Source organism: Vulpes vulpes, chromosome 4 (assembly GCF_048418805.1).
Source record: "Vulpes vulpes isolate BD-2025 chromosome 4, VulVul3, whole genome shotgun sequence".
NCBI lineage: Eukaryota > Metazoa > Chordata > Mammalia > Carnivora > Canidae > Vulpes > Vulpes vulpes.
In genome coordinates, this window is record NC_132783.1 from 42,253,186 (window position 1) to 42,273,582 (window position 20,397).

The 20,397-nt window shown below is 36.4% G+C and overlaps 1 protein-coding gene across 3 annotated transcripts in view; it reads right to left on the reverse strand.

Annotated features, from left to right (window-relative positions):
- Positions 1-18,568, reverse strand: part of BANK1 (B cell scaffold protein with ankyrin repeats 1) — a 282,579-nt gene extending 264,011 nt beyond the window's left edge. For 2 of the 3 annotated variants that reach the window (XM_072755564.1, XM_072755562.1), the window contains exon 1: positions 18,151-18,317. In XM_072755564.1, coding sequence (XP_072611665.1) covers positions 18,151-18,205 — 55 coding nt within the window. In that variant the 5' untranslated portion in view covers positions 18,206-18,317. Of the gene's footprint in view, positions 1-18,150 lie in introns of all 3 variants that reach the window. The other variant, XM_072755563.1, reaches the window with a different exon arrangement.
- Positions 18,569-20,397: the final 1,829 nt, after the last annotated feature.

Genomic DNA, 20,397 nt, shown 5'->3' on the forward strand with positions numbered 1-20,397 from the left:
TGACTAAAAGGGAAACAGCAGACCTAGCAAAGTGTATCTCCTATCACTCCCAGAAGCAACCCAAGGCCTCCTGGAGCCTATGCTCTCGATAAACATGGCTTCTGGGTAGAGCTCACACAATGGCAAAGAATCAAAACCCTGGGTGCCTCTAGGAAAGTCCTCAACCTTTTTGTGCATTTGGTAAGAGCTACCCTGCCCCATTCTGACTCCATTCTCTTCTCATAATGTGGTCAAGGTATTACTTGCACCAGAACCACTTTGGGAACTTGGAAAGAATTGGGATTAGGGTTATCATCCATCATATAATGAAGCATCCAAAGCAATCCTGGTAATTCTCTAGTCCATTCAAGTGAGAATTAATGTAATCCTTTTAAATATAGATAGTATTTCTAGTACCATATTTGGTGATTTCATTTTTTTTAAAGATTTTATTTATTTATTCATGAGAATACACAGAGAGGAGAGAGAGAGAGGCAGAGACACAGGCAGAGGGAGAAGCAGGCTTCACGCAGGGAGCCTGACGTGGGACTCGATCCAGGGTCTCCAGGATCACACCCAGGCTGCAGGTAGCGCTAAACACCTGAGCCACTCGGGCTGCCCATATTTGGTGATTTCAGTTACAATTATTATCTCTCAAGTTTTGCTGATATATAAAAATATAAAGATTTTAGTTTCTTCTAATGAGAAAAAAATCCAAATGGCTTATGTTGTTTATTAAGGAATGAATTCATATGTATAATTTAATTCACTAAAATCATTAAATCATTTGCTTAAAATCTGCCTTATTTCACCAATATGATTTTGTCTGTCATATAGGGCCAAACTGCCTGTTTTCAGACAAAGAACACAATATTTGAAATTATGTAGCTAAAATTTGGATGGTAATTCTAAAGTGAATATTGTGTTTATGATATTTATCCAAACTGTATAATGTAACATAGATGGTGAAGGGTGGGGATTTATAGCACATGTGGTCATGTGAAAGCAATTTTAAAAGTATTCTATTTCCAGGGCACCTGGGTAGCTCAGCAGTTGAGCATCTGCCTTCGGCTCCGAGCATGATTCCAGGTCTAGGATTCAAGTCCCATGTTGGGCTCCCTATGAGGAGCCTGCTTCTCCCTCTCTGTGTCTCTATGTCTCTCATGAATAAATAAATAAAATCTAAAATAATAATAAGAAGAACAATAAAAGTATTCCATTTCATACTAACTTTTTTTTTCAGACTTTTACAAAAATTGTTGTTTTACTATTATTAATACCAGTCTCCAGGTGCCATTTTAGGAAAACTAACAGCCCAGAAGTCAGGCTTTAACCTGGTTACAAAAGCCAAAGTTAAAAAAATTAATGTTCAATTACTTTACCCATGGCTGATATTTTGCACAAGATTAAATACTATATTCTATTCTGAACTGAAGTAATGAAGCACAGGAAATTCCTGATGGGACTATTTTCATTCATATTTGACATTTGGAAATGTATAATATAATAAAATCTGTACATGGATTCTTTTAAAAATGTGAACTTTCTGACAAAGAAATAGGATTTTTGAGTATGAAGAAACAAAGAATTTTTACAACTGTTTTTATATCTCTTCTCTCTTATTAAAATATATAAGGAGAAGCTCTATACCATATAAAGTTTTAGAGATAGAGCTAACAAGGATTTTTAAAATAAATGTTTTACATTTATTCTCAATTTTAGTAATCTATTTTATTTATTGAATCTTATTGCTTAATTACTTACATGTAAACACAGTGTAGAGAAATAGCTATCCAACTACTGAATTTTCCTCTATATTTTTTCTGAACACAAAAAAATAAGATACTATAAGTATTTAAAAATTTTACCGCTTGAACTTAAAGAATTCTTATATTTTAACATAGCTTATAATCACAAGCAAAGTTGAAAATCAGACAGACCTAAAATATATAGAGAGACAAATGATACAATTCATTCTTTGGAAATTATTAATATGTCCAGACAGCCTTATTTAACACATAACTGTCCCTTTCTTGATCTTGACCCTCATTACTGTAACACTATTTCTGCTTTAATTTCTTTTTTAATGTTTTATTTGAACTCCATTTTGTTAACATACAGTGCTATATTAGTTTGAAGTGTACAATATAGTGATTCAACAGTTCCATACATCACCTGTACTCATCATTACAAGTGCACTCCTTAAACCCCATCATCTACTTAAACTGTTCCAACATTTGATATAAAAATGTTCATATAAATCTTCATATAAAGATTATGAAGCACAATTCCTGCCTTAAAGGAACTTACATATTATAAGAAGGAAATGGATTTTTAGAAATTACCTCAACACAAGGTACTTTATTATAATATTGCATTAAGATCCATGTTGAGAAATCTTCTAACTTTTCTTATCCTAGGTTTAATGTAAAAGTATTATCTTGAAAAGAAAGTACCAATAATTCTTCAATATTACAAATTGCAAAATTGAATTATTTAAACATTTAAAAGATTTAAATCTTACAAAATGTCTCTTTCGACATAAAAGAGTGAAAATATATCATAAATTAATGTGCAAATCACAGTGAACATTACAAGACCATATATACTACGTGAGCTCTTTTATGAATGCACACAAACTCATATAATTCAAGATAAATATTATCAATACTAATTTCTGAGGGGAAGACTGTGTATTATAGTATACTATAATTTTATTCTTATATTATTCTCTATTTTTCAACTGTTTTACAATGCACATACATTACTTTTATAAGAAAATACCCTTAGAAATTATGACATATGGTTTTATTCATGGCTGACCAGCCTGACTCCAACCATTTATCATTAGGAGAAAATAATCTCAAAATAAATCTCTACTAGGATTAAAAATGGTTCATATTCAGATATTAAACAAAGTGTGACCATAAAATAATATCAGTGACCATTGGAGGCACATCTACATCAGTTGCCTCTCAGAGTATCTCTGTCCTTCCAAGGGTTGGGATGGAAAAGACTATGTATTGGAAGCTGACAGCATCTAGCACTAACCCTACAAGAAGTTTAGCCAAATATAACAAGACAGCCACACTCCTCAACCTGGTTAAGTTGTTTCAGTTTCTTAACCTGAGAAACAGTAGAGACTGACTCCTAATTCCTAGAGATAAAATATGAATAGGTCCTGGCCTTCAGCAGTCACTGCTAAGCATAGTGGTAATTATGACAGTGGTGATGATAATTTTTTTATGATAGTAATTATAATAAAGGCTACCTAAATGGAGCTAGTGTATAATATGTGCCTGTGACTATTCTGGTGTTTTACAAGAATGAACTTCTTTTAACCTCATGACAACTCTGTGAACAAGTGCTCTTCATATCCCATTTTGCACTTGTGGTGCCTACGGCACTGAGAAAGTAAATACTTTGCCGAAGCTCACAAATCTGTACTAGTAAGAATTGTAATAGCAACCGCAGCCAGTAGCAGTAATGATAAAAATTGTTAAACTGGCAAAAACACCCAAAGTGAACAAACAATAACAGGGCTCCTTTTTTTATTTCACTATAAAAATAGTGAATTCCAAAGAGATGTTTCAGTGAGTAAGGATATATCTTGTCAAGGATAACCACCTAAGGATAATATTGATATGCTGTTTATATTTTATAAAAGCTTATTTCCTCATGGTTTCATCCAATGCTTTCACTAAACCGATGGTATGTGAAGTCTAATGCAAACAGCCTGATCTGTGGTATGCATGCTACTCTTCGTCCTTGTGGGGTCCACATGTGTTTAAAAATCTGCATTCATTTCCTATTGCTGCTATATAAAATCACCACAAACTTGCGGCATAAAGCAACAGATTTATTATCTGACAGTTTTGAAGGTTAGAAGCCTGAAACCAGTCTCACTAGGCTAAAATCAAGATGTTGGCAGCACTATATTCCTTGGATACCTTAGGAAAGAATCCATTTATTTTTATTTTCCAGTTTCTAAAAGCTATCCACAGATCCTGGCTCTTGGCCCCATTCCTCCATCTTCAAGCCAGCAAAATTGGGCTAAGGCCTTCTCACGCTGCTATGTCTCTGGTTTCTCTCTTCTGCTTTCACTTATAAGGACCTTTGTGATTACACTGGGCCCACCTGGATAATCCATGATAACCTCCCCATCTCAAGGTAAACTGATTAGCAATCTTAATTCCATCTGCAACCTTAATTTCTCTTTGCCATGTAACCTAACATATTCATAGCTCCAGCGATCAAGATGTGGACACCTTTGGGGAGCTAGTATTCTATCAAACATCTGAACACTACTTTCAGCTCTAGGTTATTTTCTTCCTTTCCTAAAGCCTTCTGAAGTAAAATAGATATATGTGCAAGTACACTTTCTGCTTCCTCATAGAGTGTTTGCAGGATGACCTTGATTAAATAAATGATCATTTTTTAGATTTCTCACTGAGTCAAAGCAAATGATACATTAGAAATTTTCTGAGTCGATTAAAGGGGTTTGAAAATTCCTTTGAAGATGCAAAGCATTAGGCAAATGCAAACTATTAGGCTTGCATTTTTGAGTACTCTTCATTGCAGCCATTTTGCAATATATTTTAATCACATCTATATTACAGCTTTGATGATTTTAAATATCCTAACAGCCTTCATTAAAGACATTGTTTTTCTAACATTATGTCATAGATGTATCACTTCTTCTTACTTCATTCAACTCCAAGGGTCTTGAAAAGAGCAAAACTTTCTAAAAGTTTACAATTATTAGTTAGAAACAGTGGTTGCTTATTTTATCCCTTGTAAAGAATGTTTCGATGTTGACCTATTAATGAGTAACAATATAATTTACTCATTTTCTGTTAAAATGACTTTTTATATACATGGCTACTTCATGACTATAAAAATGGAAATATCCACATGGGAGGGAATGCTTTTCTGAGTGTACACATGTGCTTGTGTGAGAATAAAATGAGTTCATTTCAGAGGGTTAATACATTGGCTGGGAGATCAGGCTTTGGAGTCAGGCTGTCTTGGAATCTAAATTCAGCCAGATTCAAGCAAATAATTAACCTCTCTGAGCTTGGATTCCTCACTTGCAACATATAGATAATACCACTTATGAAATCTGTTGTTGTGAGAATTAAATGAGATAAACTATGTGAAAAATTTATCATCATTCCTGACACCTTTAAGTCCTAACTAAAACTTCATTTCAACCATTTCAATAAGGCGAAATTGGCCTTTGAAGGATAGCATTTGCCAGTAGGTAGGGATGCCAATTCCTAGAGACATAGTGACAGGGAATCATAGAGAGTCATTCCCTTTAGAATACTTCTTCAATCCTGATTCAGTCAAGGACAGTGTCTCAGATTGGGGGCTCTTGCAATTTCATGAACTCTAACACTATCAAATTGAGGTTGACCTATGTGCCCAAAACCTGTCCCTACCTATAATTTTTAAACATTATTTTATTTCCAATCTGTTTATTTGTTTTGTTTTGTTCAATACGTTTATTTGTATGGTCACCTTCTCTTCATAGCAAGTGGTAATGAGTTTTCATTTATGGTAGTGGTAAAAATGTTCCTTTAAAATATATTTAAGCTAAAAAAACTAAAGAAAATGTTTTCTTAAACAAGAGGGTACTATAACCAAAAATTGAGGAAGGTTTTGTGAGAACGACTGAAATTTGCAAAACTCTGTCCCTGGGGGCTGTACTCATGACTGCATTCTGAAATAAGTAGTGACTTTCTGGAACAGAAGTTATGCATCAGGAGTTATCCTCAGTAGTCACAGTAAACACTCTTAGCTGTAGCTCACCCGGCTAACTAGTTCTCATAACCAAATTATTAAGATTTCAGCAATGAAGGTTTTTGAGTCATCTGATGTTCAGTTAGAGTGTAGATAAGAAATAATGCCACTCAGCTTTTCCCATCCTTACTTCTCTAAAATACAGTCCCTGAGGGCTGGAGCTACCTTTTTATGTATTTTTTTAACCTAGCACAGATCAAGAATAAATGTTTGAAGAGTAAATGAATACAGGATAATTACTCATGCATAAGACAATAGAGTAATTGGTCCACTCTTTCTTGATGGATAGCCTCAATCCCAGATACCTAGAAGAAGTAATTTTAATTTCTGCAATGTTTTTCTCTTAAAATAAGATAGAGTAATTGGATTATTATTATGAGCCAATCATTCTCATGAGTAATTAATGTGATCATCAATATACATAATGTCTTCTGGGCATCAGAGAGGTCACGTGGCTCATTAGTGACAGAGCCATTACTTAAGCCATTACTTAATCCTGTGCTTTTTTTACTTCAAATCCAGGGCAATGAAAAAGTATTTCCTATATTATTAAAAACTATTTAGTCTTGGGATGCCTGGTTGGCTCAGTGGTTGAGCATCTACCTTTGGCTCAGGGCATGACCCTGGGTCCCGGGATCCAGTCCTGCATCAGGCTCCCTTTGAGAGCCTTCTCCCTTTGTCTATGCCTCTCTCTCTCTGTCTCTCATGAATAAATAAAAATAAAATCTTTTAAAAAAATTTAAACAACAAAAAACTATTCAGTCTTTCTTTAGATTAACAATAGTTTTACATGGAAGATGATGTAGTCTTTACCCAATAAATCATTCTGGATTTCCCTTTTTCTTTTGTTTTTAAACACTGTACAATAGATTTACATGAGGAGAGAGCAAAATTGAAATATTTATGAATGACAAGTCACCAAAGCCATACAAATGTAACTTTAAAGTGCATACACAAATATTAAATATATTAACACTGCAAAGCTGAACAAGTAAAATTGTTAAAAGTAAACATAGAAAAATAAAAGCTAGAAGAACATATACCATGTTTTTTCCTACATTTTTAGTTGCTGTACATATTTCAATTATGTTCATTTATTATTCTAGAAAAAAGAATAATAAAACAAAATTATTCCATTCTAGACACACATGGAGAATATTAAATTTCATTTGCTTTTAGATCCTAATCCTATTTTTTCTATTTGCTCCAGAAGATATTTTAATAAGCCAAATATTCTAAGTTATATTGAAAGGCTATAGATACTCTAGTAAAAATAACTAAACTAGTTGTTATCAAATTAAAAAAATTAACTTAATTTTGGAAAATGCCCTAAAATTATCTTTGTGTAAAAGGTGCCATGAATTTTTAATATTTTTTTCATAATTAAAGAAAGCGCTTCTGCAAAGCAAACTTTGAAAAAGAAAACCAAAACCAGGGTCATTATTTAAGGTTAGATTTACATTTCAGAAATAGGGCATTCAGAAATGGCTACAACTTCGTTTATCCTTTTTCATAAACTTAATTTGACTACCTTACCATCATTCTTGTGCTACCAGCAAATCAGCAAGCATCTATTCATGTGCTTACCTCTGCTAAATGGATGCCAGAAGCTACTCCTCCCTTTAAAGAGCGTCCAATCTATTTGAGTAATAAATAGATTCATTGTCTTATTACTGTCGTTTACATGCACTGTTTGTCAATCTCCAAGACATAAAATTGTCAGTTTAAACTATTTGCATTTATATAAATTACTGTTGTTTCCATTAAGAAAATATGTCAGCGGTAATTTATTTGGGTGACTCCTAACAACCTATTTGCTTCAAAGATGTGTCTTACTGACAAATGTTTCTAACATGGAAACATTCGGGTTATGGCCAGGTATTCAAATTGATCTTCATTCTGGAACTTTTGATGAATACAATCCCAATATTCAAACAGTGTGAGACCACTTACATAGCTTACATGATTATTGAGATACTGGCAGGTTTACATAGTCTGAAAGTGAAAATATCTGTAAAATCAATTGCTCAGTTGAGACACATACAGCTATTGACATACCAACTGCATAAGCACATACACTCCAAAACATCCTTATATTTAGAATACCATATGAATGTTCTGAGTTTTATTTCATTTATACAACTTTACTTTCTCTAACAGATAATCCCCTTCTGATTTTCCTCCCATTTTTTTCTGGCACATTCCACAATCAAAGCACTCTTTTGAATAGTTAGAATTAATCAGAAGGGAATTAAAGAAATAGGCAAATCATATGTGTCCTACACATCCTGCCAATGTCATTTTCCCTACTCTGTGTATCCTCTTGTGTTTCTGTTCCTAATATGTGCCCATCTCCCTCTTGTTCAAAAGGTGGCCAGTGCACTGAAGAAAATCTAACTAAAAGTAGTGTTACCAATCTCTGGTTTGAAAGAACTATCCTCTCAAGAACTATCTGCCATTTTAACAGGGGTGAAAATTTGGTGCAAAAAAAAAAAAAAAAAAAAAAACTTTTTCTCTACCAGTGATAAGATAACAATGCATTCCATGGTTAAATACATTTGTGAAACAATGGATTAGAGAAAATTGAGAATGCATTGTTAGTTGCAGAATTTCTCAGACCTTCGGAATGTCCCAGTATGCACATTTAAAACTTATTTTACACACTTTTTCCAAGGAACATACATGCTACACAACACAGTTTGAGCAGCACAATATTAAAGAAAGCAGGCCCTGGGAGAATGAGCTCAGGATTTTCACATATTGGCCATCAGATAAAAGAAGTTGTGAGTCACCCTTCATAATGTCCAATGCGGCCACCCATTTACTCATCCAGCAACAGACATGATAACTATCAATCACAGTGCACCTACTATGCTGCAAGTATTACCAAATGTTCTTTCCTCTTTTCATCATGAGGTACAAATGGATCTTGCAACAGAATTACCTAAAGAGTGAGGAGCTTAGATTTTTATATGCACCAGATGAGAAAATTATTCTAAGGAGTCATAAAGTAATAAAATATTTTAAAATAATAAAATAAAATATGAACCAACTTTTTAAAGAATCTTTTGTATTTTCCTAAGGAGAAGCAGAAATGAAATGTGTGTTAATTGCTAACTTCTCAGCACACCAGTCCTCACAAAAGAAATAGAAAAGCTCTCCCTTTCTTTCCATAATTACAAATGCTTTCTAATGGGATGCCTAGGTGGCTCAGTGGTTGAGCGTCTGCCTTCAGCTCAGGACGTGATCCCCAAGTTTCGGGATCAAGTTCCACAACAGGTTCCTGCATGGAGCCTACTTCTCCTCCCTCTGCCTATGTCTCTACCTCTCTCTGTCTCATGAATAAATAAATGAAACCTTTTAAAAAAATGCTTTCTAATTACCCATAGGTTACTCCTAACTAGAAATTTGCTTAGGACCTTTCTATTATTCTTCTGACCCTCAAAGATCTAGATTTAAACTCTTTGGAGAACAAACTGCTTAGACATAATTCAAGCAATTCTGAATATATCACTTGAGCTTTACCTATACAACTATACCAAATATTATTTTTACCTTTATTAGAAATGCCTTCATTACAAAAGGTAAGAGGCTTAATCAACTCCACTGTGATCCAGTTTCTGTGTGTGTGTTTTTTTCTTTGGGGGAGTGGCAGAGGGGATGAAGGATAATATATGGATAATATATAAATCATCTTCAAGAGTAAAGAAATGAAAAATTAATCACATTTTTATTTTAAAATAATATAACACGAAAACAATTTTCAAAATGGGAGAAAAATGTTTTTTACCCATTAACTATTTTCCCTGAAGACAACACATAATTTCACATATAGAATCATATAATTTGTTTTCATAGCATATTATAGGTTTATACAGGTTCAATCTATAGGGAATATCCAGAGAAACATGTTTGAAATATTACTGTGTTTAATACGGCAATTAGAAAAATTAAACAGGAAACTGAAAGAACATTTATATGAGGCTCTCCATCTGGACATTCATTTAAGTATATGACACCAGAAGCACAGAGAAGAAGCCATGTAAACACCTTCCTTCTAATAAAAGTGAAATTTGAATACTATCTCATGCTGAAAGTAGTAACATTTGTCATTTACTGAGCACCTACTATTAATGCTCCAGGCACTTCACAAACAGAATCACATTTAATTATATTGAAAATAAGTATGTTATGTATTATAGATATAAGAAATTGGATTTTAGATGAGAAATTTGCTCAGCCAAAGAATAAGTGACACTTCCCATATTTAAGCTGATATAGATTTATATAGATATTGGTATAGACAATCCACAAATGTGGACACACTTAGTTGTCCTTAAAATATTATTTATCAATGTTAAATTGGAAAAATGTATAGGAAAACAGGTGAGAGATAGGAAATTAGTTTACTCTGTAATAAAAATTAAAATCTTGATATATTTTAAACTGTAATTCTATATGTATATCCAAAGATCTATCTTAAATTTCTTTTTAAAAGGCATTGCATGCTTTTTTTATTGTAGCATTTTATACGGTTTAATATTAAGTAATAAAATATTAGATATTTTCCTTCCTATATTTTCAATATAAAGGTCACAATTAATGATTCAAGGAATAAATTTTGTGAGAAAATCCATTTACATGGAAAGACATTTTAAATATAGAAAGCCATATCTTGTTACATTTGTTCACAGAACCACATCAGGAAAGTTCAACTCTCATGTGGTTATAACATAAGTGAGTGGAAAGTTTCCAACTTTGTCATTTGATTTAAATAAACCAAGTTACTATATATTTCTTCTAAAACCTAGGACCTTTCGCACACAGAATTTTCTACTCAAATTAATCCAATAGAAGACTTACCAGCATTTAAAGTTGATTCTCCCCAAATAAGTGTATAAATATAATACCATTTGGATGGAATGAAAGGCATCTATTTTTGTTGGTGCAGATCCAGCAAATAGGAGATGGCTCGTGAGCCAGAAGTTCTTGGGATTCTGGCACCAGTCTGTTCCAGGTGCCAACAGCTGGTTCAGTGGCTTCTGATTCCCCAGCTTCCTGATGGTGGTAAAATAGCAGATTCCCCCTGGCCAGTTATGAAAACTGGTTCCTGTAGCCTAGTTTGGAAAATTATTCCTGATGGCCCAACTAAGGAGTTCTCCCAAACCTCTTACATCAATTATGTAAAAACCTAATTTCCTATATCAAGGTTATTTTTGTTTAAAATGGCTGGGTTGCTTTCATTAAATGCCCTTAAATCAAGTATTACACACTATTCCGATTGTTTCATGGAAGGAGAAGATAGGTTAGTCTCTAAATAGAAGTGGAAGAATGAAAGACTACCTAATAATAAACAAGAAAATTATGGAAAAGAAAATCTCTTGGGAGAACTTTCTCTAGCAGATACTGGTTTGGAAATAAACACAGTAGTGGAGCAGAATAAAGAATTCAGAATGCAGATTCCAGGATATATGAGGCTTCATCACATGGCAAAGGTGGTACAGTTGACATCTGAACAATTTGGGGGCTAGAGGCACCAGCCTCCCATGCAGTCGAAAATACTGTGTCTAACTTGTGACTCTCCAAAAACTTAACTACCGAAGGCCTACTATAGACCAGAGGCCTTCTCAATAACATAAACAGTTGATTAACACAGTTTGAATATGTATTATATACTATATGATCACAATACAAGCTAAGAGTAATGAAAATGTCAAGAAAATCATATGAAAGAGAAAATACATTTACAGTACTATACTGTATTTATCAGAAAAAAAACATGTATAAGTGCACACACAGTTTAAGGGCCAACTGTATTTCAATTTACTGGAAAGAGTACAGTTCACTTAATAGATGCTGATTTCTCAACTAGCTGCTCTTATTTTGAAAAACTTAATCCCCCAGGGGGACTGAAATATCAGCTAGTACACTATGCTACTTTTATACCCCCTCCTCCTTTTTCACTAAGATAAATGTCACAGGCATTCTCTCACTCTGTATGCCTCAAGTTATTTTATTTTATTATTTTTAAAAGATTTCATTTATTTATTGAAGATTTTTATTTATTTATTAGAGACACACACACACCAGAGAGAGAGAGAGAGAGAGAGAGAGAGAGAGGCAGAGACACAGGCAGAGGGAGAAGCAGGCTCCATGCAGGGAGCCTGACATGGGACTCGATCCAGGGTCTCCAGGATCAGGCCCTGGGCTGAAGGTGGGGCTAAACCGCTAAGCCACCGGGGCTGCCTTAAGATTTTATTTATTTATTCATGAGAGACACAGAGAAGAGAGAGGCAGAGACATAGGCAGAAACATAGGCAGAGGGAGAAGCAGGCTACCTGCAGGGAGCCAGGTGTAGGACTCAATCCCAGGACCCCAGAATCACACCCTGAGCCAAAGGCAGTTGCTCAACTACTGAGCCACCCAGGGGCCCCTGTATGCTTCAATTTAAATACATTTTTAAAATTTGCTCAAAACAGTATGTTATCATTTTTACGGCAAAAAAAAAATTCAAACAATATTGTTATAATTTTATAATTAATATAATTTTATAACTACATAATTCAAAATTCTAAACTTCTTAACAGTACTAAACCTTATAATATTAATCTGAGTGAATTATTTCCTCACCAACTCTAGGGACTTCAAGTTTAGAGACAAAAATAATTGCTTGGATTTTCTTCAAGTTTCAGTAATAAAGTGAGAGAATTTCAAATATTCTTATCAGGAGGACTACCAGATTCATAAGGCACCCTACGCTCAGTGCACAAAAGATGTAATTTACAGATTGTTTGACTTCAGATGAAAGATTCATAGCAGACATCATTTTAACAATAACAACAACTTTCTAAAAAAGAAGCAGCTTTACAGAAACAGAGAAGAGGCAAGTATTTGAGAAATATAGGTATTCTGGTCCAAATCTTCTTTTCCTCCGAAGAGAAAAAAGAGAGAGAGAGAGAGAGAGAAACTCATTCAAACTAGCTCACCTAAGAAGAAGGGGACTGTAAGAATACCGCAGCCATTTATGGAGATCAGATCAGAAAAACCAATACAGCTGGGTGTTACCGGGCCTGGCAATGGGAAGTCCGAAACTAAGGTCGCCTCTCTCTTTCAATCCTCCTCAATTCCTCAACTCATCTTTCTAATCATCCATCGTGGACAAGAGTCCACTGGCTGTCATCTCCTATTGTGGGTCATTGAACATTACCCTTCCACTGACAACAGTCTCATTCTCTGTTTTGAAAGGAAAGGGCTTCATTAAGGCCAACAACTCTGTAAAAGCCAGACAGCACACACATTGGCCAGTAAGCAAAAGCAGCTAGCTACTTCTGAATTTAGTGCCTGTTCTTGACCGACATGACTGTATCCAGGAATCTGAATGATACAGAGTTTTATCCATTTCACAGGGGTATGGACAGGACATGATAAAGAATGAATCTCTGGTCCATAGACAAGTGCCTGAAGTAGAGGAAGTTCTAAATCTTTATTGAAAAGCTATGAGAGAATTAAGGAAATTATCTCATTAACTGAAATGAGGGTAGAATTTTGCTTCTATTTTATCTCACTTTCTCATTAGTGACTCAGTAGTTCACTGATTGTACTAAAAATCCAGTTGTCTTCTGAGATTGTATTTCAGTCTATTAAATGTAAGTAAAATGTGATCAACCAGTGAGAAAAACATGTAAATCCTAGAGATTCTTCACACAGTTCCAAGAAATACTCTACAGTTTGTCATTCTAGTGACATGATTTTCATAGAATCATACTACATTGATATGGTATGTTTCTTCCTCACATCTTTGATGTGGATGTTTCTCCACTTTCTGTATCCTCCCTAAAAAGATACAATGAGCCAGAAGTTACAACTTTAATAGTTTAGAAAGGTTCTTATAGGAAATGAAATAACACAATGAATTATTACACACTTTCTTCTAATTATACTGAATACTATAACTTCTTATTCAAAGTAGGTGCTAATCTTCTGATGATCTCACTTATCAAAGTAATGTGATATCCATACCATATGAATTCAAAGTAGTAATAAATGCAGTCTTAAAGGCCAGAATTTCAAGTGGTCTTGCCATTACGTTATTTTTCTGAAAGTTAGGCATGATCCTACCTATGGCTAAATTAGAACAAAAAATGAGAGATGCCTGGGTGGCTCAGTGGTTGAGTACCTGCATTCCACTCAGGGCATGATCCTGGTGTCCCGGGATCGAGTCCTACATTGTGCTCCCTTCAAGGAGCCTACTTCTCCCTCTACCTATGTCTCTGCCTCTCTCTATATATTTAAATAAATCTTAAAAAAAAAAAGAAAAAGAAAATCTTAAAAAAAAAAAAGGAGTATTGTTCCTAAACAAAGGGTGAGAGTTAGTCTTCAGCATGGATCATGACCAAAAAATGAGGCACATAGTAAATGAAATTCCAAGGCAGATACTGTTCTTGTACTTCTTAGGATGTCTTTATAAAGCAGAGCATATAAAAATGAAGAATGGGAATTACTAATACAGAAAAACAGTAAAAGAGCTTAAAAGAAAGGAAAATATGACACATAGTGTGATAAAACATAACTTATTTTAATTAATTGGATACACAGGAAGTCTTATAAAGCCACAAGACATTGAAAAATTACTTCTCATGATTAAAAAGGGAAGTGGTCTTTCTGGATTATTTCAATGTGGAGCACTAGAAAACAACAAAGAAATTTCTGTTCAGTGGTAAATGTCTAAAGAAAAATCATTCTTTTCCTCTGAGTGAAAAATAAATACAAGAGGGGTATAATTCCATATAATATCCGATATTTTTACCAGTTGGACTATTTCAATGTCTGCAGTGAACTTAGATCCATTCTTTATATTTAGAACGGCAAAAAATTACAAGGCCATATTAACAACTTATTTTTATAAAATAATAACTTCTGGAATGTTTGCCCTTCCTATTCTTATTTCACAGCTATCTCCAAAATTACTGTAAGATATCCTATAATATATAAAGAAAATAATAAAACAGCAACGTAACCCAGGTAATCAGGTAACAGCTATTGAAATTCTTAAAACTTATATGACTCATATTTGGCAGGAATAATATTCTTTACATTGGATTTTTTTTAAGCAAGCAGTGAATATTTTGGTAAAGTAGATTCTCCTCTTCTTATAATTCAATGAAATATCCCATAATTTTCAGTTTGATCTTTACTTTTCCACATGTAAACACACATGTGTTAACTGGGTCACGACTGATACTCTGATATAGGAAAATAAAACATGTTCTCATTTTGTCCTATTAAATTTCCATTTTATTCTTTCCTGTAAATGTTGTAGTCTAATGCCCTTTTAATCAATTTATCCTTACTTCTTCTCATTGCGGGTTCTTTTTCTCCTTCTCTCAGAACTATTAACCACAATATTTCCCTAAGGATATAGCAGTATCTTTCTACAGGAAGCCACACTCCTTCATTTATTTCATGTGGGAGCTTGATGGCTTCGTTCATGTTTTCCTCCGATTCAACAGACTTTATTTTCTCAATAAAACTCTATCTTTTATATGTAAATATGACACAATGTAAATTGACCAATGACCTAAGAATTAAAATAATAACTAACATGTATTAAGCAATTACTATTTGCTATGAAAATCACTTCACATGCACTTTCTCTTTTATTCATTCAAAACCACTCTTTCAAATAAGTGTTACTGTTCTCTCCACTTTTGCTTTTTAAATGGATAAATTGAGATAATGACAGATTTAGTTATTTATCCAAGATCAAACAGCAAATAAGCAAGAAAGTTAGACTGAAGGGAGGCTGCCTGAGTCCCGAGGCCGTCATTAGTAGGGCATGATCACCTACGACATGTGTTCAGATTGATGTGGTGAAAAAATGCCCTCTAATTTTCCAAGTATACATCACATAGATCGCTGTTTAAGTCTGAAACCCTAAGCAATTAGATATCATAGAATTATTCCATATTAAAATGAAATGCCCTAAGAGAGTTACCTCTCTTTAAAATCTTAGCAAAAATAACCTTATTGGAATATTTCCAGCTGAAGGAGGCAAGTTTTACCAGTCACCAGAACAGAGCCGGGGTATTTCTTTGGAAGGAGAAATCAAGGTTATTTTCTATGTTGGAAGACTGCAGTCAGAATAAAAAGCTTCAAATCTTCAAGAATTTCAAGACAGAGAGACCTAGACAAACTATGTCCCTCACAAATTATACATAAGCATCTAATCTAGCATATAGTGAGACAGGGTAGATGCCTTTGTTTTTAAACTATTTAACTCTCTTCATCAAAGGTATCAAATACTGTTAATAAAAAAATACAAAAATTATGAGGTGGGGGATATCTGTGCTTTAATAAATAAACAGTTTTTATTGAAGGTAGCAGTTGAAATGAAATTTGTTCTTAAAATTACTAGTTTAGTAGTAATGCAAAGGAAGAATTTCTCATTTGGACATTCGGGGATGGTATCTAGTTAAATATAAACCAGAAAAGTACATTCTAAATGGGATTTTCATCTAATGTGCAACATTTTTACATTGTTTTAGTACTGAGTATCCTATCTTTCCTGCTTCCATTAAAAGGCAAGTTGGATACTCATAGATCTATCTTTCTGGTGGCACCACACACAGATGTCATTACAATATACCATACGCCTACTGCTAGAAATATAAAGTTTTCATAGGCATGAAATTGTGCTTACCATTTTATACTCCTATTAACTACACAAATTTGGTAAGGAGATAAAGGATTGTTGGTGAAGCAATGAATAAATGATCTTCAAATAATTGTTAGTTATGGGGCCACAGGAAAATCACCACTTGGGTCTCAGCTTTCTCTCCAAAATGAAGTTGGACTAACTTTCTCACAATGTGACACCTTAAGGTAAGTCCACCGTGTTGTGGAAACAGTTGTCCGAAGCAGAAAGAAAGGTCACACAAAAAAACCCTCCATGTGTTAAAGGAATCCATTAGAACTAGTTCCCCTGGAAGACTACTCATACCCATGTACTCAAGACTACTGGAAACTCATACTCATAAGGACGGGGCATGGGTTAATAACAAAAGATAGTTTCTTTAAGAGAAAAAAAAAATTCATTACCTTGGCCAAAGAAGGTAAATGGAACAAGTGATAAATTACCATACTGGGAAGGACCACAGTAAATGGGGGAAAAAACACATGGAAGGCACAGGAATAATGAGAATGAGCTAACAGTAGCGTCACGTGTCTCCAGTATTATTCACAATAGCAAGTACCTCAAAGTATTCTTGGGAATCAAGCGGGATAAAAGTCATTCTCTGGCTAAACTGTTCAATCAAGAAGTTTGAACAAACCTTAGCCCACTCTGTTTAACTAAACTGTTAGGCTGAAATCACAAATGCCACTATATTAACTAACATATATCAGGGGCTCTAATCCCCCTGTTGTCATCTAAATTGTCACAAATACACTTTCCATTTTAAGAAAGAGCAGCCTTTCAAAATCCATAAGTTAAAAATATACACTAGCCAAGAGAAGCAACATCGCCCTAAAAAATGCCGGTAAGCTGTGCGAGATTCTGTTCAGTAAGTTCAGAGTCTCCCTCGGGTTCCAGGCCGCAGCTCTCCCTGTGCACGGCTGCAGCTCTCACTGTGCACGGCTGCAGCTCTCCCTGTGCACGGCTGCAGCTCTCCCTGTGCACGGCTGCAGCTCTCCCTGTGCACGGCTGCAGCTCTCAGTGTGCACGGCTGCAGCTCTCCCTGTGCACGGCTGCAGCTCTCCCTGTGCACGGCTGCAGCTCTCCCTGTGCACGGCTGCAGCTCTCAGCACCGCGTGGAGGCTTCTTCCCAATTGCAAAACCGAACCCTTTATCATCATCATAAAGTTCACAAATGCACGCTGGAAACGCTCAGAAAGAACCGAGCACAACCGCCTTCACGTCCACGTGGCCCGTAAACCAAGCGTATCCCACCACTTTGACGGGTTCTACTTCTCCCGAGTGAGCAAACCCTGCGGCGTGAGGAGGCGCGCGGGGCAGTGTGTCCCGGGAGCGGATCCAGGCCCGTCCGGGCCCCTCACCCAGCGGGTTCTCCGCAAGGCCCGCAGGGGCTCCGGCAGGCGGCCCGGCCCCCCCGCCCCAGGGCGGCTGGACCTGCGCGTCGCCGAGCAGCAGGCGCGTGGCCGTCAGACGCGCTCCGCGGTGACTGCGGGAGGCGGAGGCGCCAGTGGCCGCGGCCCTGGAGCGCTCCGAGCCCTGGGACGCTGGCGGCCAGCGCGTCCCGCCCGCACTGCACACCCCCCCCCGCCCCCGGCCGCGGCGGGACGACGGGCAGCCCCCGCAGCCCCGCGGCCTCCCTCCCGCCGCAGCGGCCCGCGCGCGCCGACACCCACCTGGGGGCGCTGGGCCGCGGCGCCCGCCCGCCCGCACCGACGCGCCGGGCAGCATCTCGGCGGCCGGAGCCGGGGCGCGGACTGCGCCTCCTGAGCTCCTTCCTGGGCGAGCTCCGGGCGGCCGCCGCCCCCGCCAGGGCTCCGGAAGCGCAGCGCCCGGCCTCGCTCGGGGCCCCGAGGAAGTGAAACTGCGCGGGGCTCGCGCTGGCCCCGCTTCCAGGCTGCCCGGGTGCCCCCGCACCCGCACCTCTGCCCCCCGCAGCTTTCCGCGCGGGGGACCTCGGAGCCACAGTGCCTGAGACTTCAGCTCTTGTCCGGTTCCAGGTCTCCTAGGACGGCCCCGCTCCCGAGAAGGCGTAGGGGTAGCGGGAGCAGACCCTTGCCGGGCCAGGGGAGAAACGTGCGATCTGGTTCTACAAAGAAGGAGCTACAGATGCAGTTACATTCTTTTAAATAATTTCATTTTGCTCAGACTTTGTAGGCTAGAAGCAAAAATTGAAAAGCGATTTAAAATCTCGTATAAAGTTTATTCCCTTCTCCTGCCCCAGGTCAGAACTGGGTCCGGTAAAAAAAAAAAAAAAAATAATAATAATAATAATAATAATAATTGGTTGTGGATTGAAATAGGTTCTCCAGATAAGAGTACTCTGCTTGTTTTGAAGATGGAAATCCTCAGACTGTTCCCGGAGCCTTAATATAAATGTCCCTTTTTCTCTCAAGGATCTCTAAATTAGTAATTTACCTTTGGAAATTGAAAATGTCTCTGGAGATGAAATTGAAGATTTGGTAATAATGCATGGGTTAATGTCCCTCTCCCTCTTTTAGAAAAGAAATCTAGGGGCTCCTGGGTGGCTCAGTTTGGTTAAGCGTCTGCCTTTTGCTCAGGTCAAGTGGTCTTGGGGTCCTGGGATGGAACCCCTTGAGTTGGGCTTCTGCTCCGCCGGGAGTCTGCTTCTCCCTCTCCCTCTGTGTGCTTTCTCTCTCTCTCTCTCAAATAAATAAAAAAATCTTTTAAAAAAAGAAAGAAAAGAAATCTTAAAAAAAAAAAAAAGAACTCTGTAGCAACTGTTTATCCCATGCAAAGTCTTTTTTAGTATCCAAAATGATGACTTTTTCACATAACTCAATTTGTTTTTATAGTTTATACCATAATGAAGAAACCTTGGAGAAATATGTGCAATGACAGCAATTTTGAAACTGTCACAGATGTAGTTTTCTGCTTTCCAGTATCTTCTTCAATGTCATTATTAACGTTGAGTTGATTTTCTGTATTTGAATTAACAAGAAATTTTATCTAATTTTTGTACTGATACATTGAGAAGTGTGTTGTCTTCTATAAATACCTGTTTGCTAAGAGATCTCAGTACAATAAGGTAAAGACAAGGGGTTTGGTTTGCAGGAGACATATAAACCTGTGGTAAATATTTTCAAAAATTCACTTCTTAGGAATGCATAAGTCTTTTTAGAACAACCCACTGGGGAGAAAATGTCCTAACTGATGTATTTGCATATATATGTGTGTGAGTGTGCATGTCTGTGTGTGTGTGTGTATAGATAGATTTTTCACAAAAGATGCTTCAACCATGGTTTCGAAGAGGAAGGGACATAAAAATGCTCCCAATTAAGTGTCCAAATCTTCAAAGACATTTCAGTTTGTTCCATAGAAATACACAATGTTCACTCCCTTTATGCACACAAAAATTTGTGAGTAAGGATAGTCTTCAGGTAGCAAATTGTATCTGTCATATGTATGGAGCAACTTTCCTGTAGGAAGAGCCTTGGACTGAAAATCAGAAGGCTACGGTTGCCATCTTGACTCGCCGCTTTGTTTTCTGGGCAACCAGCGCCATTCTGAGTATTTCTGAGCCTTGGACAGTCACTAAATGAGGAAATTTAACTAATTACAATTAAATCTCTCCCAGCTATACAATTTTATGATCCTGTCATCTCTAATATATATTGAATAAAACTTAAAATACACAGAAAAATTAAGTACATTTTCAGATCTTCGCTTAGACATTTGTGTCAATATAATCCTGGTAGATGGAAAAATGAAAGCAAAAATGTGTTTAAAATTTTGAGCTGAAAAAAAAATAAAAAAAAAATAAAAAAAATTTTGAGCTGATCTTTAAAAACTGTTTAATAGGGCTTCATGCTAAAAAATACCAAGAAATCATCCACTAAAGTTCAAAAATTCTTCCAGCTTTGTTTTTGTTTTAGGTACTGAATGAGAATATAACTTCTTCA